The 27719-nt window shown below is 41.7% G+C and overlaps 1 protein-coding gene across 1 annotated transcript in view; it reads right to left on the minus strand.

Moving 5' to 3' along the window:
* Window positions 1-3403: 3403 nt before the first annotated feature.
* FAXC (failed axon connections homolog, metaxin like GST domain containing) overlaps window positions 3404-27719 on the minus strand; it is a 31952-nt gene continuing 7636 nt past the window's right edge. Inside the window, exons 2-6 of the mRNA XM_044292535.1 lie at window positions 21683-21818; window positions 11261-11457; window positions 10025-10242; window positions 6370-6486; window positions 3404-3693 (exon numbers count right to left, since the gene is read on the minus strand). Coding sequence (XP_044148470.1) covers window positions 3404-3693; window positions 6370-6486; window positions 10025-10242; window positions 11261-11457; window positions 21683-21818 — 958 coding nt within the window. The remainder of the gene's footprint in view (window positions 3694-6369; window positions 6487-10024; window positions 10243-11260; window positions 11458-21682; window positions 21819-27719) is intronic.

The raw sequence follows: 27719 nt of genomic DNA on the forward strand, positions 1-27719 counted from the left end.
TAGCAGTGGTCTCCTCCACTAGCAAGCAGGCATTTGCTGGGAAGGAACGCTTCCCCTTCCAACAGTTGCCTGCAGAATCTGTAGGTGTAATAGGGCCCTTATGCAATGGCAAATGCTAAGCTACAACAGAATATCAGTGTTTTCCCCATATGTTGCCCTAGTTTACACAAATGTGACTGGATTTGATTGGAAATTGTTGCGACCAAGATGGTATTTTTTTGTGTTGGTGAAGAAATAAGCGTTACAGTGGAAAAGGAGAGAGGACTCCTCTTACCAAGCATTGACAGATATTATCACTACAAAGAAGACATACAGTGTATTCGGAAAGTCACCAGACCCTTTAACTTTTTCCACTTTTTCACATTTCGTTATGTTGCGGCCTTGTGCTAAAACAAAAAAAAGTTCCAAGTTTTTCCTCAATTATAAATGTGCCCCTTAATCCTATGAATAGGAAATACCTGAACTCAGCACCGACATGATGCTGAGTCAGGAGCTAAAAAGAAGGAGAAAGGCTCTTTCACAGGTTCCAAGTTTTTCCTCCATCATTCTGCACTCAATACCCATAATGGCAAAGTGAAAATGAGAATGTTAGAAATCTGCTAATTTATTGAAAAGGTAAAACTAAAATATTGCATTGATATAAGTATTCAGACCTTTTACTCACGACTAAAGCACCTTTGGCAGTCTTTCTTGGGTATGATGCCACAAGCGTTGCACTCCCGGATTTGTGGATTTTCTGCCATTCTTCTCTGGAGATCCTTTCAAGCTCTGTCAGTTTGGATGGGGACTGTCGGTGGGCAGCCTTTTTGAAGTCTTTCCATACATGATCAACTAGGTCCAAGTCAGGGTTCTGGCTGGGCCACTCAAGGACATTCTCAGAGTTTTCCCTAAGCCTCTCCTGTGTTGTCTTGGTTGTGTGCTTAGGGTCATTGTATTGTTGGAAGATGAACCTTTGACCCAGTCTGAGGTTCAGAGCACACTGGATCGTTTGCATTAAGAATGAACAGTCTTTCTGTCCCAGCCACTAAAAATACCCCCACCAAACTTCACTGTAGGAATTGTAATGGGTGTGCCTGGTTTCCTTAAAACATGACGCTTAGAACTGAGGCCAAAAAGTTCAATCTTTGTTTCATCAGACCAGAGAATCTTGTTTTTCACAGTCTGAGAGTCCTTTAGGTGCTTTTTTGCAAACTCCAGGTGGGCTTTCATTTGTATTTTACTGAAGAGAGGCTTCTTTCTGGCCACTCTACCATAAAGCACAGATTGGTGGAATGCCGCAGTGATGGTTGACCTTCTGGAAGTTTTTCCCATCTGCACACAGGATCTTTGGAGTTCAGCCAGACTAACCATTGGGTTCTCGGTCACCTCTCTTACCAAGGCCCTTCTCCCTGTATTTAGTTTGTTGGGGCAGCCAGCTTGAGAAAGAGTCCTGGTTGTTCCAAACTTCTTCAATTTAAGAATAAAGAAGGCCCCTGTGCTCTTGGGAACTTTCTGTTCAACAGAAATTTTGTGTACCCTTCTCCATATCTGTGTCTCCACACAATTCTGTCTCTGAGCTCTACAGTTCTTTCCTCTTCGAGGCTTGGTTTTTGCTCTGAAATGCATTGTCAGCTGTGAGACCGTATATAGAGAGTATGTCTTTCCAAATCATGCCCAATCAACTGAATTTTACAGGTGTACTACAATCAAGGCCCCCAGAGTTAAATTTCAAGTGTCATAGAAAAGGGTCTGAATACTTATGTTCAAAATTTTAGTTTTTTTTCTTTTTAATAAATTTGCAAACATTACTAAAATTTTCTTTTCACTTTCTCATTATGGGGTATTGATTGCAGATTAATGGGGAAAATCATTTATTTATTTATTTTTTTCACAAGGCCTCAACATAACAAAATGTAAAAAAAAGTGAAAGGATCAGAAGACTTTCCGAATGCACTTTAATCAATTTAGGGCAAAAGCATCTAAAATACACAGGCAGATCTTAATGTGGTCTGCAATCCTTTGCCTACTGGTTTATGATGTGGTATAAAGCTTAACTTTTTATGGGGCCTGCTTTACTCATGCATTCACACTGTGGAACGAACACATTTCAGAGAGCACCCCACACAAAGATATTCAAAGCATTGATGCACAAATGTTTCACATATATTTAAGAAATCCTGAAATCTTTAGACTCTTGGGAAAACTGCAATAGTGTATTCTTCTTCAAAGCGGCAGTTCTAAAGCAGCAGGAATTTAGGGGAGTATTTATCATCCCCCTACACATCCTTTCCAGCGTAAAAAGGTCACAAACCGCAGGTTTATGACTTTTTAAATGCCAAAGCGCCTAAATCTAGGTGCAAATGGTGTTTCTACACCACATCTGTCATTTTCCAAAAACAGGGTTTGGCAGGGCAGAGCCACTAGCCACGGTACATTTATCATCATTTACACCAGTTTACTGGCCCAAATGATGACTGAAATCAACGCCAGATTTGAGCTAGCATAGATTTCATTCTAGGAGCATGGACTCCTGGAGGATACACCAAATTTATGATGACACATGCGCCTCATCATAAATTAGGCTCATCCACCGATGGCACAGGGGATATCAAGACCAATGCTGAAAATGCCGGTTTTGATTAATCTCCCTTTTACACTTCATAGTCACAATGCACCTATACTTGCCAGTTGCCACACCTAACAGCACTATTTATTTTATAGGGGGTGGGGTGCATAGAACAGAGTGTAGGTTTGCAAACTACCACTTACCAGGTGGACCTCTGTGGTGCCAAAGCCCTCAAACATCTGCAGTGGGTACATCTGGTCTTTCATGACTCTTCTCTGAAGCATGTAGACATAACAAGTCTCTTAATGTTTTGTTATAAATATTACAACGACTTGAGACATTGATATTAATGTGCATAAAACCAACACTTGGTACCTATTTCAACTATAACATGTCTTCCCAGCAATAGCAACAAAAGTGCAGACTAGTCATTTACTAAGGATCACCATACTGAAAGCACTCACATTCATTGGACTTTGTATCGCTTAACATTTTTGGGTACGGCGCTATAGACACTTCAGCTAAAAAAAGTTTACTAAGTTGATTAACCACTTGAATGCCTGCACCGATGGTAGCGAGCCATTTGGAATAGTTGTGGTCAAGTATTGAAGGCAAAAATTGAAAATCACTTTCATTTTGTGACAAGTAACACATAACAATGTAAGATTCAAATGCTAAACATCTCAGCAACCTGTGCGTGTTCAACAAAAGCCGACTGGATGTTGGATGTTCTGGTTGCATTGTTCTGACAGATATAAGGCTTTTATAAACCAATGATGTGTGCAAAACCTGTACTGTTACTATAATGTTAGGACAGGGCTAGACCAAGTAGCTCTCAGAAAAGAGAGGCCGTGTTCTTCACTTGCACTGCTCATGATCTGTAAATTCATCCATTTCCAAGTCTGAGTCAAACAAGGAATGTCCTGTAAAATCAGTATCTGGCGTTTGAGAAATGCTGTTTTCTGTCCCTTCGTCATCAAAAGTCCCTGTCCTTGAATAAAAGCTGAAGTCTTGCAGGGGAGTATGTGTCTTGCTGTCTTCACCGCTGTCATCGGTTTCATATAGTGAGTTGTCATTGTCATCGTGCCACTCTGGCCAGAATTTCCTTCTTATTCTTTCACAGTACATGGCAAGATTGATAAGTTCCCCTGCAAAAGAGAATAACGCCATAAGGGTGTGTAAAAAGCGGTCTACCTACAACGGACCTAAACCCATGACCCTCCAAACATGTTATTTAAAGTCTAGATCCACGTTTGACAAGGAAACATTTTTTAATATGAGAGTGGTTACTAGGGTTTAGCAAAGCCGGCTTCGACTCATAGATCCAAAGTCGTTTCGTTTAGAACTTCATTTGAATGATGTATAAAGCCCCGTCTCCGTACAGCATTCAAATGTATGGGCTGCGCTGAGGTGAAATTCAAAGTCCCAAGTATCGCGAGACTTCGGTGAAGAACTTTGGACTTTGTTCAACTTGAAAACCATTTAAAAAAAAGCAATCTGAAGTTGGCTTTGGTACCAACTGATAGCTGAGTACCGAAGCCAACTTCGGGTTGCAGTTTTAAACCTATGCTCAGGATAGGTCATCAATATCAGATTGGCAGGTGTCAAACTCCCGCCCCCCCCCCCCCCCCCCCCCCACGCGTTCAGCTGCTTGAAGAGTCGGCAGCGCTCTTACAAGCACTGACTTCTCTGCTCTGTTTACCTGCTCGCAGCAATTGCAATGGTAAGCAGGTACAAGTATAGTGTCCACATTAACTTCCATGAGACGACTCTGTAATATTCACTTGAACAGACAGAGCTGCCCCATTGAAGTGAGTGGGGATGCCATACTTGTAATTACACTGCTCACCACTGCAATTGTTGCGGAGAGCAGGTAAACAGAGCAGAGAAGGCAGCGCTCATATAAGCACTGCCTTCTCTTCAAGCAGTCTGATATTGATGACCTATCCTGAGGATAGGTCACCAATAGTAAAAAGTGGAAATCCCTTTAAGTAAAAAAAAAAATAATTGCAATAAGTTTTAGTCTGTAGTATTCATTGATTGATTTATTTTCAGACCCCCTGATTTACAGTTTACAACCAACTCCTAATTTAAGACTTTTCTGATGTGGACTTCCGTAATACATGATGGATCTATGTGTCCATGATGCTGCTGTCTTCCCCCTGCAAACTGCCTTCTGTGTACTTTTCACTCTATCTATTCTACAGCCTATGTGGGCTCTTCTCCTTGGACCATTTCCCTCCTCTTCCACACATCTGCCATGTACAACCTCCTCCCCCTATCCCATTGCTAGCTAACAGCAAGAGAAAGGAGGGAAAAGCACAGAAAGGGCCATCAGATGGATTCATCAGATTCTGCCGGACCAGCAGGTAGGTGAAGGACATACACACACTGAAGAAGGAAAATAGTAGGACAGTTTTTTTTAATGCTATTTAGAAAGGCGCTAAATTTTGCATTTAGTAAGCAAATGATCAATAAAAATAATTTAGTGCAAAGGTGTCCATAGCCTTGCAAAAATCTAACTACAAATAGTTGTACATTGGATGGCTGCATATTTCAGAGATGTTTACAACAAGAAATTCAGAGTGTATTAAATGCAAGCTGATGATGATAGATAGATAGTCAGGCATAAATTAGAAAGATCGATAGATAATTAGAAAGAAAGATAGACAGACATATTGCAGGTTCAGGTAAAAAAAATAAACTTTTGGAAAATGAAACGATTACTTTTTTGTCAAAAACAAAAACATAATTAGTATCCCCACATACATAATGACACATACAATAAAATAAACACATTCCTTGTCCCAAATGGTGAACATAGTTTAAAAAAAAAAACATAATTGTTTTGTTTATCTCACTTGACAAAAAAAGTTGTATAGTATGTAGCACAAATGGCATCAATAAAAAACTGCCTACAACCTTTCCTGCAAAATACAAGCTCTCACACAGCTTCAATGATAGAAAACTAAAACGTTTGGGTCTTTGAATTCAGCAACACAAAACAAATTGTTTAAAAAATACTGTTTTGCCATGCAAAAAAAAAAAAGTAAAAAAAAAAAAGACCTATATCTATAGAAAAATTTCAAAGAAGTTACGGCTCTGGAAAAGGAGATGTGAAAACAAAACATATTTTGTGTCCTGATCCACAATAGGCTGCATCCTTAAGGGGTTAAAACGCATAACAGCTGTTTCATGTATTTTCTAATCTGGCATGGTAATACTGTATAAGGGACCATTAGTTAAAATTGTACCTTTACTATTGGACACTAGATGGCAGTGCAGCATAACAAAATGTAAATAGCATCAGGAGCGGTTTACCAGTCAATGTACGGTATTGATGCTATGTTCTATTCACTATATGTAAAAAGGTAGAATAATAGGCATCAGACAGTTTTTTTAAATTTGCAGAGACACATGTCCATGGTTCCTATAAAAATCTAAAAAATTCAGTCCAGGTGTGAGAGTTAGGGTGATTTCACGTCTCTGCTATATTTTTCCGTTAGAGGACCAGGACAGTGGAAATATGGAACTGCTGGATTCAGCTGAACAGACTCCAACGACTACAATGGAGTCCGTTCAGTTTCTGTTAAGGAACTTATTTTTTTTTTACCAGACAAAGTAGTCCAGAATGCATGACTTTTTTGTCCAGTCTTTTTGGCAGAATCTGTGACACAGACCCCAAATGGAACCTCAAACACAGATGTGAATAAGCCACAAGTCTATATGTATATGGAAGGTAATGGCTACACGTGACCTATATAAGTATCTAGTCACAGAACACAACATATCTGCTGGTTTATACTCCAATGACCTTGTACTACCTTTGATCAGCCTCTCTGGTCTTGTTCCTGGCAAGGTCCACATTGCCTGAGCCAAATGTCCAAAAACAGTAGCATCTAAGGTTGAAAACTTTGGTCCCATAAGGTACTTTTTATCACCTACAGAAAATAAAAGATTGCTTTAATGATTGAGAATTTGTCATTTAAAGGGGATGTCCAAGACCATTAAAAATCTTGGACAAGCCCTGCAATAGGGTAAAATTAAAAATCATCTTATACTCACCCCTTTCTCCAGCTTCGTTCTCTGCGGTGCTAGTCTGGTCCACCTGCCACTGCCTGTTTACAAACCACAGCGGTGACATGCTGGTACATGGCACATGACTGCCACAGCCAATCACTGTCCTTAGGATTCTAATACTAACTACAGTGATTGGCTGCAGCTGTAACATCCTGTACACCTGCACATCATCAGTGCATGTCACAGTGACATGCAGGTGCACGGCATTTGACTGCTGCAGACAATCATTGTCCTCGATGGATAGTGATTGGCTGCAGGGGCACATCACCGCTGGAGTATGTAAATCGGCAGTGGCAGGAGGACTAGACCAGCCTCACAGAGAACAGAAATGGAGAAATGGGCAAGTATACCAAGATTTATTGTTTTAGGCTACTTCAAGGCTTGTCTGAGATTTTTAATTATCTTGGACATTAACAAATTTGTGCATCATAGTAATTTATATAGAAAAGGGTTTTTATAATAAGTAAGTAAGTAAGTATGGCCAAGCTCTAGAAAGCCCTATCACAAAAAGTAATGGCTGATATAATAACAACAAAAAACATTTAAGTGATCCTGAAAAATTATTTGAATGTTGTGTAGGGTCAGGAAGAAATCTCCTACAGTGAAGTAAGGGGGTTATTTTTCTTTTTTCTGGTTAACAGCTAGACCTGAGAAAAATTGTAATAATTATTAGTTGAAATAAGTAAATACTAGTGTTGAGCGAGCATGCTCGGCCGAACACCTCGTGTGCTTTATCAAGACTCTAATTACACTACAAAAAATGGCTGCTTCTGATCTGAGCCCCAGTGTGAGGCTTGGGCCCTTCCTACTGTGCTTGGATGGGGAGGAGGGCCGGGCCCGGGCGGTCTCCCACCCCGCAGTCAGTGTGCCCACCTAGTGCGCTCTGTCTGCTGGATGCTTGTTGATTTGCTTGTCATGGAACCATGAACCAGACGTACAACAAGAGATAAGTGGAAATAAGAAGGCTTTATTGAAAATCAAGCTGTAAGGCAAAAGTCCAAACGGATGGCTAAACCGAAGCAGGGTCTTGCGAAGCCAGAGGTCAGGAACCAGAAGGGTAGTCAGACGAAGCCTGGATCAGGAACCAGCAGGGTAGTCAGACGAAGCCAGGATCAGGAACCAGCAGGGTAGTCAGACGAAGCCTGGATCAGGAACCAGCAGGGTAGTCAGACGAAGCCAGGATCAGGAACCAGAAGCAGCAGCAGTCTTAGAAGCATGTGAACACAGGAGGACCAAGCAAGGAACTGAAGCCACAGACCTCCTATATATATGAGCTAGGCATCCAGCTCCTCCCAGTGGGAAGGAGAAGCCGCAGGGTGGGAGGCTACAAGAAACCCAGAAACCAAGATGGCCGCCAGCACATGTCAAACGAAGGAGAACAGCAAGAAGGTAAGACCATGACATTGCTAATCAGCATTTAGCAGTGCTGACTGCTGACCCAGCAGTAGCAGAGCACGCTGCTGATTGGCTAGCCTTGCGGTGCGCCTAGCAAAGAAAGGTGAGCTGGCCATACCACAGGACCGCTGCTGGCTGGCCCTGCTGTGAACTGACCTGACAAACGTGATTATCCTCCAGGCTCCAGCAAGACACAGTGCACACAGTAAGTCAGCAGCAGCACTGTGCACTTTCTTTCAAGTAAAAAGTTAATGAGTTGGGCCCCGGGGCCAGGGGCCACTATGTATCCACACTAACTATAAGCAGCAGGCACAGTTTGTAAGGTGAGGCTATGGTGGCACACATAGGCACCACAGAAGGGCAGACGGCGCAAAGTTTCATAAGGGTGGCCATGGTGGCACTGGTACAGTTAATAAGGGGGACTATGGTGACACTGGTACTATTTATAAAGACAAATTTATCTTCATTCACACCAGTTTTCTGGTGCACATGAATCCAGAAATCTATGGCAGCTCTGAGCTGTGGTAGATTTCTGTTTAGGTGCACAGACTTCCGGAGGATGCACCTAATTTATGATGAGGTTTTTTCACTGAAAAACGGTGAGACAACTATATTTCTTGGATTTTTAGCATTAATTTCTGGGTTTAGTGTTAAAAGAATTGTGTGATATCCATTAACCTTGAAAAAAGTTGTCTCTACGATGCATTGTTGATGCGTATACGTTAATATTTAACAGACATGCTTGTTCCTGGGAAACGGGCCAGAATAACTTGAACTGCAAGCTCAAGGACAAACACTGTAAGTCACCTGAATATGTGGATTTAATATTCACTTAAACACTGCTCATCTCAATGAAAGATGAAATTAAATTGCTATTACACAGCCCGCGCACCTCATCAAGGTCTCTCATAGTGGCACAAGTCCTAACACTAACCTACCTGCGCCGTATGGGCAATTACAGGGGCCGTATGGGCTATTATCACTTTGCTTTGCCACTTTGTTTGTATATGTGTACCTGGAGGTGTGCAAACTCCAGATTGAGTAATATTTAGGTGCACTTGTGTAGCCTACGTCACATGACTCAGTGATAGGTAGGACTCACAGCCTCCTCCCATTGTATGTGTGACTTCACACTGGAGGTAACCTGGGACCTATATCTGCTTCCCTCCTCCCATTGTATGTGTGATTTCACGCTAGAGGTACCTGGGAGTTGTTCGCTGTGTGTCGGACCTTATGCTCCTGTAATAGCCCATACGGCCCCTGTAATTGCCAATACGGCGCAGGTAGGTTATCGTTAGGTCCCGTGCCACTATGAGAGACCTTGACAATGTGCGCGGGCTCCAGTATGTTCTTGATATAAGAATATATTGGCGAAAGTCTCATTTTTAATATCAGAGTGAGGGTTTAGCCATATATTGTCAATTGCATTTACCATTGTAGTGCACCAAGTTTTAGCAGTTTTCTTTTACATAAACAATCACATCCACATATTTAGCTATCCTGTGTAGTATGTTCTTGTGGTACATGTGGTCCGTTGCAGGCATTCTCCATTGTATGCATTTTTGCTACGGATTGTTGTTAGCAACGGATCACATGCGCAGGATCTGCTCAGCATTTGGGGTTTTGAGCATTTCTCTGCCTCTTGAGACCACTTTGCTTATATTGTCTTATATTTTACTTTAATCAGGGGCTTTGATAAACTGTCTAATACTAATAACAGTGCTGGAGCAGTGCTGTAAATACCATTTATGCATGAACTATTTTTGTGGGTTTTAACTAAAAATTAAGTACAAATCACTCCAGATAGATCACATCCATTCCCAAACAGTAAGGAGAGAAGAGAAACCCAAATGAATGGTTACGTATAAACAATGGGTTTTAGTAGACTCTGTTCCTGAAACTAAATTGACACCTTTTTATACATTTTTAATAATGACTTTAGACAATCACAATATAAAAAAAGGGAATATAAAATAAATAAATGTAACATTATGAGAATATTACCTAAAAGTCCAGCTAGCGATCTCATGTCTTTCTCCATTAACCTATAAATCTCTTCTTCTGAGAAGCGTCCAATACCCTGTCCATACATTTCACGTTTTACAATGCCCTTTGTCAGATGGCACAAAATCCACTTCAACAAGTCACTAAGTGGTCCAGGAATGGAGATCATTTTCTGAGTCTCATGTAGATTGTCCACCCATTGGCAATAGGCTAAGGTCCTGCAATGAAAACCAAAGAATACAATACAAAATTTTTAACAGCCCACCATCTACAAAGCATAATACTGCTATCTTCTTATGTGGCTGAGGGGTATCTGGCCTCCTTGCTACTCATGGGTACTACAGTTGCTTGAGCCCCCTTTATTTATAAGAGGTGGACTGATCGATTCTCATTATAGGGAGAAGAAAGTACTGTAATTTGAATAAACGCCACCCATAAGAGGAGGGGCTATTACTCCACACCAGGCTATTTAAACCATGCAGCATGGAACAGTAAGGCTACTTTCACATTAGAGGCAGCCTTCTCCGGCAGGCTGTTCAGCCGTGCTGCCGCTAGTGTACGCTTGCTGTGGGAAGTCCGCTCCGGCCCCATTCACTACATGGACGGCGACCATACCGAGAGGAGGCCGGAATAAAACTCTGACATGTCATGTAGCTGTGAGTGCCATTACTGCCATACACAGCATCTAGGCACACACTTAAGAAGAGTCCCCTCATTAAACTGTACGCCATAGCCCTTTTGAAATGCGTAGGAACATTTTAATTTTATTCTACATGCTGAGACCCTAACAACTACTCCTTAGACGACATGATGGATACCAACTGGGTCAAGGTACAGATTAGGGTCACTAGATCAGCGAGGGATTGTCCAGAGGGTCGCCCCTTTCAACTTGCTGGATGGAGAGTTTAGCCCAGGCCAAGTAGGGCAAGTGGAAGGACAGACACCTGGCCCTGCTGTCATCCAGAAAGGAGAGCTCCATTGTGACCCCTCAACTATATGGACCCCAGCAGTACCAGTTCATTACCAGTGTGCATCAACTACAAGTGGTAAGATAATCTGAGCACATATGAAAAGAATAATCACTCTACTATATGTAATGTCCTGGATAAATATTTTAATCAAAGCTAATAAAAGTTATGTTTTATAATAACCACCTGTGAGGGAATAGCAGACCTTCTTGATATACGACCCTATTATAGCTACACCCATGTGAGGATGTGTGTCTCAACAACTTACCAGTAGAAATGCTCCTCAACCATTTTAGTGACTGCTCTGGAAACAGCCCTTTCATGTGGATTGAGGTTTTTGTTCAAGTTGATTCCAAGTTTTTCCTCTAAAAAGTCAATAATAAACTCAGTGCCAGAAACTCTTGTATGGTTGTATTCTATCCAAGGCATTTTCCCCTGAGGTGACAGCTTCCCATCAAAGTAATTCTATAATAGTAAAACAAATGGTATTATATTCTTCAATATGAACGTACAAAAAAGAAATACACATATCTAGTAAAGGGGTCATCCCAGAATTGACACTTATCTTTCATCCACAGGATAGTTAATAAGCCACAGCTGGGAGAACAGGCATTGCGTGTCCCCAGATTGAATGTAGTGGTCGCAGTGCACACTGGCTAGTGGCAGACTAAGTGGCCCAAAAGCCCTGGGCCATTCCTCAAGCTTGGGTCCCACAAGTAAAAAAAAAAAGTATACTGCACAGTATACTTCCCAATAGTAGTGCTAAAGACATATGTAGATGGACATTATATTAAGAGCTATCAAACATACAGGAGAATACAGCAATACATATTTATCATATCCAGTAAAATACCCTGTAGATGCTATCTTTCCTCATCTTCTCCACTGGAAGTAGACCGCTATGATGACTTCTTTGAGCCATGTTTCGTCTCTGCAGTTTTCTGAACAGACATCTTAGATTTCTCACTTTTCCACCATCCTCCCCCTCCTGTTGCCTCAACAGTGCTATCTTGCAGCCACCTCCAATATTGTGCCCGCTGTGTTCCATAATACTACCAAATACAATACTGCAAAAATGATAGTGCCATACAGATACTCCCTCAATAGTTATGGTGCCCCAAAAAGTCCCACCAATAGTAATTCTCTCCCAGAGTGCCTTCATTAGTAATAGTGCCCCTATATTCCCCCAAATAGCAATAATGCTCCACGAGAATGCCCTCCATATTGTGCCCATAATAATAATACCCCCCACAATAACCCATGTAGTAATAATGCACCCATAGTGCATAAAGCCCTTCTACAATGCTCACAGTAGTAATAAAGCTCCCCTATAAGGCATTGCTATAGAGCCCTCAGTGGTTATAAGGCCCTTTTATAATGGCCACAGTAGTAATAATGCCCCTATAGTGTCCCCAGCAGTTATAATGCCTTCTATAGCACTCCAGAGGTTACAGTGCCCCTATAGTGCCCCATGGACTTATAAAGCCCCCTTGTAGTGCTTCCAATAGTTATAATGCTCTCTGTAGTGCCTACAGTAGTTACGTGCTCCCTAAAAGCTATAATACGCACCATCAGTTATAATATGTTCCCTGTATATTCCCTTCCAGTAATGCCCCTGGTATTAAATAATGCCTGCCATGCAGTGATCTCAGTAGCTATATTGCCACCTTTTAAAGCCCTCAGTATTTGAAATGCCCCCCTTGAAGTGTCCTAGCAGTTATAGTGCCCACAGTGACAAAATTTTAACTTTTGCCGTCTACGATGCCCCTTCCGCTCTGCGGTTTGAGTTGCCTGCCTCCTGGCACAGGCAGCAACAATGACATCGTTGTGCCGCCTGTGCAGGCAGTCGCGATGATGCCATCACGTTTGTTTGCACTCTACAGCCCCATACGCTTCAGGTCCACTGACCTGTGGCTTATGAAAGCAAATGGTGGGTTCAGAAGCCAATGGCTGCCATACCCCATTGCAGTATTTAAATACGGGGCACTGTCAAACATCTGGGCCCAAGCCCGAGAATAGCACAGGAATATATATATGGGCGTTCTGGGCTGCCATGGGCCCCGAGGAGCCTTGGCTGCCTAAAATGCCATTTTATAATCGGCAATTGGCACTGGCCCTACATTAAAAGTCTTTGAGCTGATGGAAGATAACCAAGCACTGTACTGAGCTATCTCCATCAGTTCCAGACTCTGAATGATGTAGCAGCTTGTATGGTCAACAGCCGCTCCATTCAAAGGGGGATATAGGACTCTTGTGATTGGTGGGGTTCCCAGAGGATGCTTCTAGTGCAACCCCTTTAGTGTAATATAGCAGGAAAGGAAAATAAAAATAGAACACTATCCCACTTTTCAGTAACAGATGTTCTTTAAACAAAGGACTAACAACAAGATGCTCCAGTTTCAACTTACAACTCATATACATGCCTTAAAGGGATTTTTTTCGTATAAAAAAATCCATTTAGAAATCCATTTCAAGGAAATTCTGAGTTGAAGGGGTCATGCCACCATCAAATATTATTTTAACCCCTTCCTTACGGAGCAAGTTTCCATTTTTGTTTTTAGCTCCCTGCCTTCACAGAGCCATAGAATTTTTATTTTTCTATTGACATAACCGCACGAGGACTTGTTTTATGGGTTTTGTTTTTACGGCATTCATTATGCATGGACTTGTGCTCTTCATTCTCCAGGTCAGTACGATTACGGTGACACCATAATGTGTTTTAATACTGAAAGAAATAAAAACGTTCGAAAAAATAATTTTTTTCTTTTAATTGCCATATTCTGACCTCCATAACTTTTTATAGTTACATCTACAGAGCTGTGTGAGAGCTCTTTCTTTGTGGGGCGATCTGTAGTTTTTATTGATACCATTCTGGAGTGTATATGACTTTTTGATCCCCTTTCATGCAATTGTTTGTGTAGTGAAGTGGTGAAAAAACAGCGAATTGGCCACATTTATTTATTTTTACATTATGCCATTAATCGTATGGGATATGATTTTTTTTTTCATATTTTAATAGTATGGGCGTTTTCACACATGGCAATGATGTTTAATTTTTATTGTTTATTTTTATTTTGGGGGAAAGGGGTGATTTGAAAGTTTATATTTTTTTCTTAAACTTTTTTTAGGTCCCCAAGTGGACCCCAACATGCAATCATTTGATTGCAATGTGTATAGAGTAATGGAATATTATCCATTACACTATGCAAATATCTGTTCAAAGTGAACAACCCTTTAAAGCTGACAAATATTTATACTCATAAAACTGAGGAGATTGTACGCATGCTATACGATGACACAAGACATGACGTATAATACCAAAATCATGCTGTAAAAGAAAAGTTTTGCTTTCAGTAGTGTTGATATAAGGCTTTTCATAGATTTCCCTGGAATCTATTCTCATAACCACCGTAATCTCCTGCTCTATGACACTTCTTCATCTTTTATTCATGACCACAGATAATTTGGAAAGTCCATTAGCTGCTGCTTTGTGTTCATAGATTTCTCTGATCTGAGGACATAATGCAGTCAGGATGCCAGTATTATTTTAGACACCTTTGTGTCTCCCTGCTATTTTAAGTGTCTTCCTGGTTCTCTATAGGATTGTAATAAGTACAGTTTGGGGAAATAATGCAGTTTTAGATCTATCTTCTCACTTAAGCTCATAATTTTTGAATTGTTCCATGATATCTGTGTGTTATCAAATACTTAACATAGCACTAATGCACAAGTACCAAGGACGTGACAATTCTGTTATTGAATGCCAAAGGTTAGTGAGTGTTCAAGAGTGTTCCCTTCTCAGGCAGCCTCTCAGAATCCCATAGACTGCAGTAGTATTCTATTGCTGTCTATGGGACAAGGGATCAGAAGATTGCATTTTCAAGTCCCCTAGGGCAGGGGTGCATAAGATTGGCGCCTAAATACTAGAGACTGAGATCAAACCTGCCGGTAGTTAGTTAGTGTTAAAGTTAAAGTTCTGGTTCGCTCCAGAGAATAGAGAGCACTTCACCATAATATTCAGTTACCCCAGTGTGTTTATCGGTAGTGATATATATTAGGCACATGCGACATTACAGTTTGGAAAAAGGGAGGTTTATAGAACTGTATAGTCTGGTAAGATTGTAAGCTGCTGTGTCGCTACCTGCCGCTAGCCTGTATCTCACACACACGATTGTTCCTGTTCTTCAGGGTAATAACAAGTATGGTGAGGCAGAGTTAGCTCTGCTCGCAGTAGGTAAATTTTGCAAGTGTTTTCCGGCTACCATCGTAGGGCGCCGTGCTGTGCGACACAGGGGTCTCAGCCTCTGGGCTCAGTGTATGTAATCTGATTTTATGTTCACTGCATTTGGGAGTGTGTTTGATATCCCGTAACAAAGTCTGTTCTACGAGAGCTGGTGTCAGTCGTTTTCCTTGTTCGTGATTATGCTGTATCCTGGGGAGCCCACCCCGGTACACAGCGGGGAGACTGGCTATGTGGCAAAAATATATTTAAAAAATGTAAAATAATAAAAAAAATAAAAAAAAAATACAAATAAAAAAATAAACTAAAAAGGAAAGTGCAAAATAAAAGGCGCCTGTAACTGGATTGGCAGGAGGTGGTAATAACCAGTGAGCACTGTACTCTGCAGTGGTCCAACATCTTCAAAGGACAACTGACAGAACAAAGCCTGTATCGCAATGGGTCAGCATCCTCCAGAAACAATGGATGGAACATTGTGCGTGTCACAATGGTCTGGCATCTTCCAAGGACATTTTCGGAACATTGCAAGTGTCACAATGGGCCAGCATACTCCACAAACAAAAGATAGAACACGTGTGTGTCACAGTGAACCAGCATCATCCAGGGCTAATGGATGGAACACTGACCGTGTCACACCAGAATACTCCAGGGACAATGTTCGAGAGCCTGCTCATGTCACAATGGGCCAGCATCCTCTAGGGACAATAGACGCAACACTGTGCGAGTCACAATGGGCCAGCATCCTCCAGGCTTAAATAAATAAAACACTGTGCTTTTTATAATGGGCCAGCATTCTTTAGGGACAATGGTCAGAAAGAAAGTTTGAACCATATACCCTTTTTTGTGATGGAAGGGGTGCATGGGAAAACAGTGTAAAAGAAAGTTTGAACCATATACCCTTGTTTGTGATGGAAGGGGTGCATGGGAAAACAGTGTAAAAGAAAGTTTGAACCATATACCCTTTTTTGTGATGGAAGGGGTGCATGGGAAAACAGTGTATGGTCAGATGGTCAGAAAACTGCGCGTGTCACAATGGGCTAGCATCTTCCAAGGACAACTAACATAGTACTGCACTTGTCACAATGGGCCAGCATCCTCCTGTGACAATGGACGGAACACTGTTAATGTCACAATGGACCAGCATCCTCCAGAAACAATGGACGGAACACTGCATGTATCACAATGGCTAGCATACTCCACGGACAATGGATGGAACATGTGCGTGTCACAATGGGCCAGTATCATCCAGGGAAATGGGTGCAACACTTCCTGTGTAAGAATGAACCAGCATTCTCCAGGAGCAATGTTCGGAACACTGCATTTGTCACAATGGGCCAGCACCCTCCAGGGACAATGTACGGAACACTCAACGTGTCACAATGGGCCAGCATCCGCCAGGGTCAATTTTCAGAACACTGTGCGTGTCACAATGGGCCAGCCTCTTCAAAGGACAACAGATGGAACACTGCACATGTCACAATGAGCCATCATCCTCCTGTGACAATGGATGGAACGCTGCATATGTCACAATAGACCAGCATTCTCCAGGGACAATAGTTAGAACACTATGCATGTCACAATGGGCCAACATTGGCCAGAGATAATGGATGGAAGGAACATTGCACATGTCACAACAGTCCAGCATCCTCTTGTGACACTGAATGGGACACTGTTAACATCACAATGGGTGAGCATCCTCCAGAAACAATGGACGGAACACTGCGCATGCCACAATGGTCCAGCATCTTCCAAGAATAATTTTCGGAACAGGCATATGCCAGCATACTCCATGGACAATGGATGGAAAACTGTGTTTGTCACAGTGGACCAGTATCATCCAAGGATAATGGATGGAATACTACCAGCGTCATAATGAACCAGCATTCTCCAGGACCAATGTTCGGAACTCTGCATATGTCACAATGAACCCGTATTCTTCAGGGACAACTGTCACTAGTGAGAATATGCCCTGAGAAGAGAATGCCGAGCGGAGTGCATGGAGTATGCATGGAAATGTTGGCTCATCATTGCAAGAATTACAGACGTTCTGTAAACCATATGGACTAAGTATTTTTTTGTCTATATTTTTGTGAAGTTATTTAAGACGTTGTTTGATTGTGACACAATGGGTCAACAACCTCTAGGAACAATGAATAAAACACTATGCGTGTCACAATGGGCCAGCATTCTCCAAGGATAATGGATGGAACACTGCACGTCACAGTGAGTCAGCATTCTTTAGGGAGAATGGTTGTCGGAACACCGTGTGTGTCACAATGGGCCAGCATCCTCCTGTGACAATGGACGGAACACTGCATATGTCACAATCGGCCAACATCCTCCAGGGACAATGGATGAAACACTGTGCATGTCACAAAGAGCCAGCATCCTCCAGGAATAATGGATGGACCACTGTACATGCCCCAATGGGCCAGCATCCTCCTGTGACAATAAACCAAACACTGTGTATGTCACAATGGGCCAGTATCCTCTAGGGACAATGGATGAAACATTGAGTGTGTCACAATGGTCCAGCATTTTCCAAGGACAACTGATAGAACACTGCCTGTGTCACAATGGGCAAGCATCCTCCTGTGACAATGGACGGAACACTGTGTATGTCACAATAAGCCAGCATCCTCAAGAAACAATGGAAGGAACACTGCATGTGTCACAATGGGCAAGCATCCTTCTGTGACAATGGACGGAACACTGTGTATGTCACAATAAGCCAGCATCCTCAAGAAACAATGGACGGAACACTGCATGTGTCACAATGGGCAAGCATCCTCCTGTAACAATGGACGGAACACTGTGTATGTCACAATAAGCCAGCATCCTCAAGAAACAATAGACGGAACACTGCATGTGTCACAATGGGAAAGCATCCTCCTGTGACAATGGACGGAACACTGTGTATGTCACAATAAGCCAGCATTCTCGAGAAACAATAGACGGAACACTGCATGTGTCACAATGGGAAAGCATCCTCCTGTGACAATGGACGGAACACTGTGTATGTCACAATAAGCCAGCATTCTCGAGAAACAATGGATGGAACACTGCATGTGTCACAATGGGCCAGCATCCTCCAGGGACAATGGATAGAGCACTGCGTGTGTCACAATGGGCCGGCATCCACCAAAGACAATGGACGGAACACTGTGTATGTCACAATAAGCCAGCATTCTCAAGAAACAATGGACGGAACACTGGGTGTGTCACAATGGGTCAGCATCATCCACAGATAATGGATTGAACACTGCTCTGTCCCAATGGGCCAGTATTTTTCAGGTACAATGGTCAGAACACTGCGCAATTGCGCATGTCACAATGGTCTCTTCCAAGGACAAATGACAGAACACTGCACGTGTCACTTATAATATGTACTGGGCCACTATAGGGGTGCCATAGGTCCTGGGCCACTATAGGGGACTGTGGGGGTTTAGCTCTTCTTCGGGGTCATTCTCACAGATACAGCTTCAGGACACCAGGTTTCAGGTCCAAACAGTGCATTTATTGCTCCTCAGCAAACCAAACATAAATACAAAATAAACACCTGCCCGGCTGGGCTCTAACTAAACAGGACGTTCCTGACTCACCTAAGTCACAGTCCACACCCTGTGAACCCATGCGGCTTTGTCAGCCAATGTCCCACAGCCTCCTGGCTGCTCCCACAACAATGTCTCCTTGGGGGTAGAGGTCTCTCAGCCCTCTCGGCTCAGACCACACAGAGCCACTCCAGCCTTCTGTGTGCAAGTCCCCACCCCCTCTCACTGAGGATTCCTTTATCCCCAGGTGATTACTGCACCTGGCCTTTCTTCAGACCTGGCGATTCTGGGGAAGACACAGCAAATCCTGCCATATATCTCCCCTAACAACCATGAGGCATGTCCCTGCCTCACAGGGACATTATAAGTACTGTGGGCACTATGGGTGCATAATAAATACTGGGATCACTATAGGGGCCTTATAACTACAGTGGAGCACTATACATGATAACCATTGGCGGCACTACACTGGGCATAATAAATTGACATTATAAGTACTGGGTCACTATACGGGACATTATAAGTACTTGGTCACTATAGGTGACATTATAAGTATTGGGACATTATAGGGGACATTATAAGTACTGAGCCACTATTGGGGACATTGCAAGTACTGGGGCACTATAGTGGGCATTAAATGTGCTGGGCCACTATAGGGGAATAATGGAAAGGTGAAGAATCTAAGAGGTCGGTGTGGCAAACTCTGCAGAAACAAGACAAGACTGAGAGATGGCATCATGGCGGACTGGTCCAAATAGAGAAGATGAGGAAAGAGAACTTTTACATCAGTGATGACATCACTGGATTTAAGAGGTATGTGGTGCTGTATTCTTCTGTATGTTTGGTAGAGCTGAATATAATGCCTATGCAAATATGTCTTTAGTGCTGGGGTTTGGGGGGTTGGTTGGAATGAAAATTTGGCAAGGTCCCTGCTTGTGTTGCTGTCCCGGATCCTGTCTCTCTTTAGCAGGAAAACAAAGAAGCACCTCTGCATTTGTAAACACATATTGGGGGGCCCACTGGGTTGGGTCCCACTCAGATGCCACGTGTTGAACCCCTAGCTATGCCTCAGATTTTTAGTCATGCCTTCTATTTTGCATGTCTTTGGGCCCTCTTGCACTATGTACTTATCACTTGGTGTGTTCCCAATTTTTTGTGTGGTTGTTAATTTTTTATTTTGAATTATATACATCTATGCAGATCTTCCCATATTTTTTGGGTAACAGTATTGCTTTCATGTTAAGTGCATATTCAGACTAGCAGGCTCTCTCCTTCACACTGAATCTGTCAGAGAACTGCTCTGTCGGCTCAATCTGTAAATATGGCTTAAAGGAGTTGTCTAGGTTCAAAGCTGCACCCAGACGCAACCCAATCTGCACTCATTCACAACTCAATCTGCACTCATTCACAACCCAATCTGCATTCTTCTGAGCTTGTTACGCTCTGATGCTGCCCCTTGCCCTGCACTGAATCGCACAGGGCAAGGGCTGTGTATTTACATTTCCACATGTAGTGTTCCTGTTGATGTCACCAACTCTAATGGGCAGTCTTTAGTGCTGCCCTAGCCTCTAAAAACAAGCCTCCGCCTAGCTTACCCATGGAGAGAATGTACATCACCAGATTTCAAGAAAATTCCCTTTACCTTTACAGCACAGGGAAAGCGGTAGCATTGGAGCGTAAAAAGCTGGTGAATGAGTACAGATTGGATTGTGTCCGGGTTCAGCTCTGGAACCGGACAACCCCTTTAATTCAGTTTGACAGGCTAACCAAGCCCACTTTTACTCCCACTTTTCAAAACTGGAGTGAATGGTGTAAAATGCAACATGTTCTAAAATGTTTGTATAAATACTGTAAACTCAAAAAGTCACAAAGTCATCTCATCATCATCACAGGGAAGATTACATTGGAAGTTTAAACCTTTACAAATAACACAGGGTCATCTACTAACAATGGGTGATGGTTACAGGTCACCTCTTCCCCTCCCTGCACAATTAATTCTCCACAGGTTACAGGGCGTGCCCAAAACACCCTCCCATAAAAGTCACTGAATTATCTCCATATCTTACAATGTGGTAAACAGCAGCTCTGACAAAAGGGTACCCCCATAAGCACATTCAGGAAAGAGAATTAAAAAAACTGCCATCAGAAAATGGCAGTTTTCCTCTGTTAGTCCCGGCGGTCACAAGCCTGCTGGGGGTGTGTGGAGCAGGGGCTGGTCTGGAGACCCTGATCAGTTCTGCCTGTGTGTCATGCCCCCACAGGGGGCTGTTTTCCCCTGTAACTGGGGCTCCTGTGGATGCCCCAGTTACAGTGGAAACAGTGAAAAAATAAAAAATAAAGTGTCCTCCAGAGGTCTTTTTATAACCTCCTGGGGGACATATTATGTACCAATTTCCTTTTTTTAAATATAAGTAAAAAAAATAAATAAAATACTATTAGAAAGAAAAAAAAAATGCGGTTGCTAGAAATTGTCACCATAGTCACCCCATTCTCGCAAACCTATACATGTTATATATGAAAACGATTGTCACAAAATAGGGAACCCATTGCAATGATAATTTTTTGTGTTAGTTTTAATATTTAAGAAATAAAAAGCTATAATTAAAACAAAAATTACTTTTTAATAATAATTAGCGGTTTTCCTCCAAATTAAACCTAAAAAAAGAAAAAAACACTCTAATAAAAGTTCTAAGCGTAAATTAAGAAAAAAAAAAACGCAAAAATTATTTTGGTAGTCAAACAAATAAAAAAGCTACGGTCGCTAAACCACCATGTGCACAAAATGACAAAAAGTTGCCTGGACATTTAGGCCTTTTTTGGGCCCGGACATGAAAGGGTTAATTTCTGAGACAACAGACAATGGCCTGTGCATCTAAACTGAACAGGATCTTCAGTTTACCTGATATGGTAAGTCAGCCATTCTAAGGTAAGTTTCCATCTTCAGGCAGAACGGAGATAAGCTAGGTACACCGTTGTTTGGCCGAGAGAACTGGTGTAATATGATTGCATCTTTGGAGTCAACTTCTTGCTCTTTTCTGAAAACATATATACATATAAACATAAAAAATACAGCATAATGATAAAAATGTGAATAATTTATTGATTACAAAGCAATACAATTTTATTTATTGTGCGTTGATAAAAAAAATACAGTAAAACTAGCAAAACATAGGAGGACCCACTTCTTAATGTGGCTGTTTTCACAACTCCCATAGACTAACACACGTGAAGCCAGCTCTTCCCTGCTTCTCCTTAACTTAAGCGACCCATGTTGTCCCAAAAAGATGAGGTTCCAGGGCTATGACTACCACTTATTAGACATTTGGCTATGCCATCAAACTATGCTTTTAATACAGCATTAAAATTAAATTTCCATTCCACTCCATAACTGGCTAATTGAGACCATCTCGCCACATCCGCAGCACCTCACAAACAAGTGCTATGGATGCCATCATGCGGTCCCCATTGGCCAATCAGCTAAACAGCTTTCTTTTCTAGGGCTGTGGAGTCAGTGATCCAAAGTTTCTACTCTGATTCTGATTCCAACCACCCACAACTGAGTCCGACTCCACAGCCCTTTTTGTTTGGTGAATAAAGCATAGATTAAAAGAGCATAACGTATACTTATATGATTAACATTTTTATACTCTAAAATATGGTAGTATATCAATCGTAAAATATTTAACATCTGTCTGGGATTACATGGAGAGACCAAAGGGTTTGAGCAAGCCTACATCCACAGAAGATCTAGTTCTCCAATATGTCTGGAACAATCTCCCTACTGAGTTCCTTCAAAAACTGTGTGCAAGTGTATCTAGAAGAATAGATGCTGTTTGGAAGGCAAAGGCTGGTCGCACCAGATATTGATTTTTGTTTAAATTTCTCTTATATTTATTCACTTTGCATTTTGTTTAAAGCATTCTTACTTTGCAGCATTTTTTCTACCCCTGCTTAAAACTTATGCACAGCACTGTAATTCAAATTCTATCGCATTCAATTCCAATTCCATATGTTGTCTTGAGTGCTCCAACTTCTTTACTTCTATCGTTATATATCAAGGATTATTCTTGTGCTTTACATGGAAAACTCATTTTGGCATTATATACATTTCTATGCCCTTTTAGTGTATGCTATCTGTTTCTACTGCAACATCAGAATTCTCCAGGATGCCATAAGTCCATCCATAACAGAAGAAATGTAAATGTGTAAAATATACTGTAACATAATACCAAACGATTTCTCTAAGCCAAGAAAAAGATTGGATTCAAGAGAACAACTGAAAAATGTTTTGTTCATATTTTGAAAAGCAACCAATAAATATACAAACATATTGAAATATTAAAATTAACAATAATGAATAAATAATATAATTAACAGAATAAAGATTTCCACCTTTTTGTAAATACAGTTTGATCATTGTATAATAAAACATCTGCAACTTTGTCATGTACTTTATGCCTGAATTATATGCATTTTTCAAGATCTTTGTTTACTGTGAGTGAATGGAAATGTTGTTTACAACCAATTGAAAACTATTATATACATTTTCACAACTGAGAGTGTTTTTTTAAAATTATATCCACCCTGTAAAATCGTACAAGCTTCGCTCATGCCCTGATGGTCAGCTATAATGTATACATGTACATAAAATGGTGGAATGTGAAGCTTGCAGAGGGCTTTCTAGACTAAATAAAAATGTACAAAACTCATCTGGGAGTAGTACTCCCAGCATAGAATGGTATGGCATATTTTTAAGGCATGCCATAAAAATGATTGGTGGATGTCAAACTCCCCTGAGCAATCCCAAAAAGTAAGGTTTATGGTAAGTCCCTTTAGTTTTTTTCTCTGCACAGCAGAGCTCCTATTCACTCGCTATGCAGGGACACATCTTCCTTCAAGTTAAGGCCTCATGCACACAACCGTTGTTTTGGTCAGCATCCGAGCCGCAGTTTTTTCGGCTCGAATGCGAACTAATTCACTTCAATGGGGCTGCAAATCCGTTGCTCCGTTCCGTGGTCTGCAAAAAAAATATAACCTGTCCTATTCTTGTCCGTTTTGCGGACAAGAATAGGCAGTTATATTAAAGGCTGTCCGTGCCATTCCGCAAATTGCGGAGCTCACACGGACGCCATCCGTGTTTTGCGGATCCGTCATTTGTGTACCGCAAAGCAAACAAAGGTCGTGTGCATGAGGCCTAATGGGTGTGTTCTGCTGTAACCAGGAGCGTCACTGTGCAATAGGAAAATGAAAAGTAGTGATCTAGACTCCTTATCGGCAGTACTACTCAAGTATTACTGTAGATAATGGTCCTAAATCGGGGTTATGGATTCCCTTTAATATCATTAACTCTCAGACATACAACCTACTAAAAAAGAATTCTGTAAAATGTATTTACTGGTATACAATTTCTATAAGCTTCAAATATGAATGGTTCTAAAGACTTTCATCCAACATTGTACGGAAATTGGTATTACAAATTGCTAATGCACTCATCCGGTTCACTTCAGCTCCGACAGTATCTCATAGTTCCCTTTCCTGATTCAAACTTTCATGGCCTTTCAACGTGCCCTCCACATCCACATGCTCATATAGCTCAGGTGGCAACAACAAAAACAATTTTGTCACTGAAGAACCAGTATTCATATTCACCGTTGACTACCATACTATTCTATCCACATGACCCCCACCACTGCTCTGGGTTTTGTGTTCACAGAATGAGTCAGGCCACTGCCAAAGCATTGCATGAGTGCTGCGTGCCTCCTCACTTGCCAATCATTATAGTTTTATAGCACTGCAGCTAGCCCAGTAGAGTTCTAGTTATTTGGTATGACTTATGTATGCTTAGATTTTCACATTTTTTGTTTCGACCTTGTCATTGATATGTCCTTTAAGTGTGCCCATGCTTTTGCCTTTTGACCCACGCTGCCTACTTATCTTTACTGTAAACATCCCACTAATGGCAACTAGTGCCTTTGATATTCAGTGCATTTGGAAAGTCTAAAGACACTTTTACTTTGACATTTTGTTATGTTGTGGCCTTGTACTAAAATAAAATAAAAAATCACGTCACCCCCCCCCCCCCCCCCCCCCAATCTTTACTCATAAACCATAATGAGAAAGTGAAAACAGAATTTTTTAAATGTTTGCAAATTTATTAAAAAGGAAAAACTAAACTTTTGCATGGACATAAATGTTTATACCCTTTACTTGACACTTAAAATTTAACTCTGGGGACCTCTTATTTCTCTTGATCATCTTTACTATGTTTCCACACTTTGATTGGAGTCCACCTGTGGACAATTACGTTTACTGGGCTTGATTCGGAAAGACACAACCCTGCCTATATAAAGTCTCACAGCTGACAATGCATATCAGAGCAAAAATCAAGCCATGAGGAGGAAATAACTGACTGTAGAGCTCAGAGACATGATTTTCTGAAGGTACAGATCTGGAGAAGGGTACAAAAAATGTCTGCTCCACTGAAAGAGCACAGTGGTCATGGAAGAAGTTTGATACAACCAGGGCTCTTCCTACAGCTGATTGCCCCACCAAACTAAGTAATCGTTGGAGAAAGGCCTTGGTAAGGGAGGTGACCAAGAACCCAATGGTCACTATGGTTGAGCTCCAAAGATCATGTGTGCTGATGGGAGAAACTTCCATAAGGTTGCCAGTTGCCAGAAAGAAGCCTCTTCTCAGTAAAGGCGATCTCTGTAAGACGGGAAACTAACACTAAATACTACCTGTTATGCGCCATAATGGCCGCCATAAAGTTCAGGAAGTGTTAGTTCCACATGCATGTTGGGTCCATCTGCCTTTTACCATTTACAGAGATTGCCTTGACGTTTGGCAGACGGGCCCAAATGGTTTTGTACAAAATGCATTGGCCAAGCATCTCACTTTATAAAATAAGCGTAGCATTAGCACTTGAATGTTTTTTGTCTCTATGGCATTATTGTACTTTATTTGGTCTGCAGCGTGCTGTTGCATTGTCTTTTTTCTCTTTGTTTCTAGCCATGGCAGCTTGCACCTGCGCATTGGGATGTGCTGACTAACCCCCTTTTTTTTGTAGATTCAGTTTAAAACTGTGGCCTGCTCTTACTGCATTCATTGAAAGCCGTCTGGCACCAGGAGAGGTATGTAGTGGGCTCAGCGTGCATGTTGGTACCTGCATCCCCTGAGAGTAAGGGAGGCCATTATGGCACCAAAAATGGTAAAAGGCAGATGGACCCAACAAGCATGTGGAACCAACACTTCCTGAACTTTATGGCGGCCATTACGGCGCATAACAGGTAGTATTTAGTGTTAGGTTTCCATCTTACAGAGATCGCCTTGATGTTTGGTAGACAGGCCTAAATGGTTTGGTACAAAATGCATTTGCCAAGCATCTAACTTTATAAAATAAGTGTAGCATTAGCACTATATTTTTGTGACTATGGCATTAATGTACTTTATTTGATTTGCAGAGTGCTGTTGCATTGTCTTTTTTTTTCTATCTTCTCAGTAAAGGACACATGAGAGTTTGCAAAAAAAACACCTAAAGGACTCTCAGACTGTGATAAACAATGAAACCAAGATTAAACTTTTTGGCCTCAATTCTAAGTGTAATGTTTGGAGGAAAACAGGTCCTGCCCAATACCATCCCTCTAGTGAAGCATGGTGGTGGCAGCATCATGCTGTGTGGATGTTTTTAGCTGCTGGGGAGACTAGTCAGAATTAAAGGAAAGCTGAATGGAGCAAAATACTGAGATATTCTTAATGAAAACCTGATCCAGAATGCTCTGGAACTCAGACTGGGTTGAAGGTTTACCTTCCAACAAAACAATAACCCTAAGCATACAGCCAAAACAACACATGGCTTAGGGGCAACTAACTCTATGAATGTCCTCAGTGGCCCAGTCAGAGTCCTGACTTGAACCCAATCAAACATCTCTGGAGAGACCTAAAAATGTCTGTCCACTGACAGCCCCCATCTGACCTGACAGAGCTTGAGATGATTAGCAGATAAGAATAGCTAAATATCCCCAAATCCAGGTGTGTAAACCTTGTGGCACTATACTCAAGAAGACTGGAGGCTGTAATCACCGACAAAGGTGTTTCAACTAACTATTGAGTAAAGGGTCTGGAATAAAAAGCGGCACTCACCCTTATATCAGTTCCGCAGCTTTATTGAAGATAAAACAGGTCGGACACAGGCACTGCACAAATAGTCAGGCTACAACCGTTTCGCGCTTTGTCAAGCCTGCAATGATCCGATGCGGGGCGTGAGATATACCTCACACCCTCTCAACTCCGATCACATGACCATCCACAGGTGAATGATTAATAAGACAATTAAAACACAAAACGTCAAATACGTATAATTAAATATAACAATACACACTCACCCATAAAAGTGAATTAAACAAAGACAGTAAGGTCATTTTTATCGTTAAGTCCTGAAGGACCCATGGCATTAGTTTTGATGATCCAAACCGCCTCTCTGTAGGAGGAGATGCTTTCTGTCCACTCCCCTTGCCGGCATATGGACCACCTCCAATCCTGCACATTTGATGACATGTTTTTCACATACATGGTTAATCATTCGTGTGGCTCCCACTCCTGTGTCTATAGACTTCTTATGTTCCCTGAATCTGACATAAAGGGGTCTAAAAGTTTTGCCAATGTAGAATTTTCACCATGGGCAAAAGATGACATAAACCACATATTGCGTTTTGCACGATATGAAACTCTTAATAGAGTGCTGCACCCCCCCCCCCCCCCACCCCCCCACCTCCCCACCTATGTTCAGGTACTTGGATTTATACATAAATCTACACATGAAGCACCTACCACATGTAAAATTACCATTGGAGGAACATCTTCCCAACCAGTCAGTGTCGTCTGTCTGAACATTGCTCCTAACAATGGCATTCCCTATAGTACCACTCCTCCTAAAG

Source organism: Bufo gargarizans, chromosome 4 (assembly GCF_014858855.1).
Source record: "Bufo gargarizans isolate SCDJY-AF-19 chromosome 4, ASM1485885v1, whole genome shotgun sequence".
In the NCBI taxonomy this organism is placed as follows: domain Eukaryota; kingdom Metazoa; phylum Chordata; class Amphibia; order Anura; family Bufonidae; genus Bufo; species Bufo gargarizans.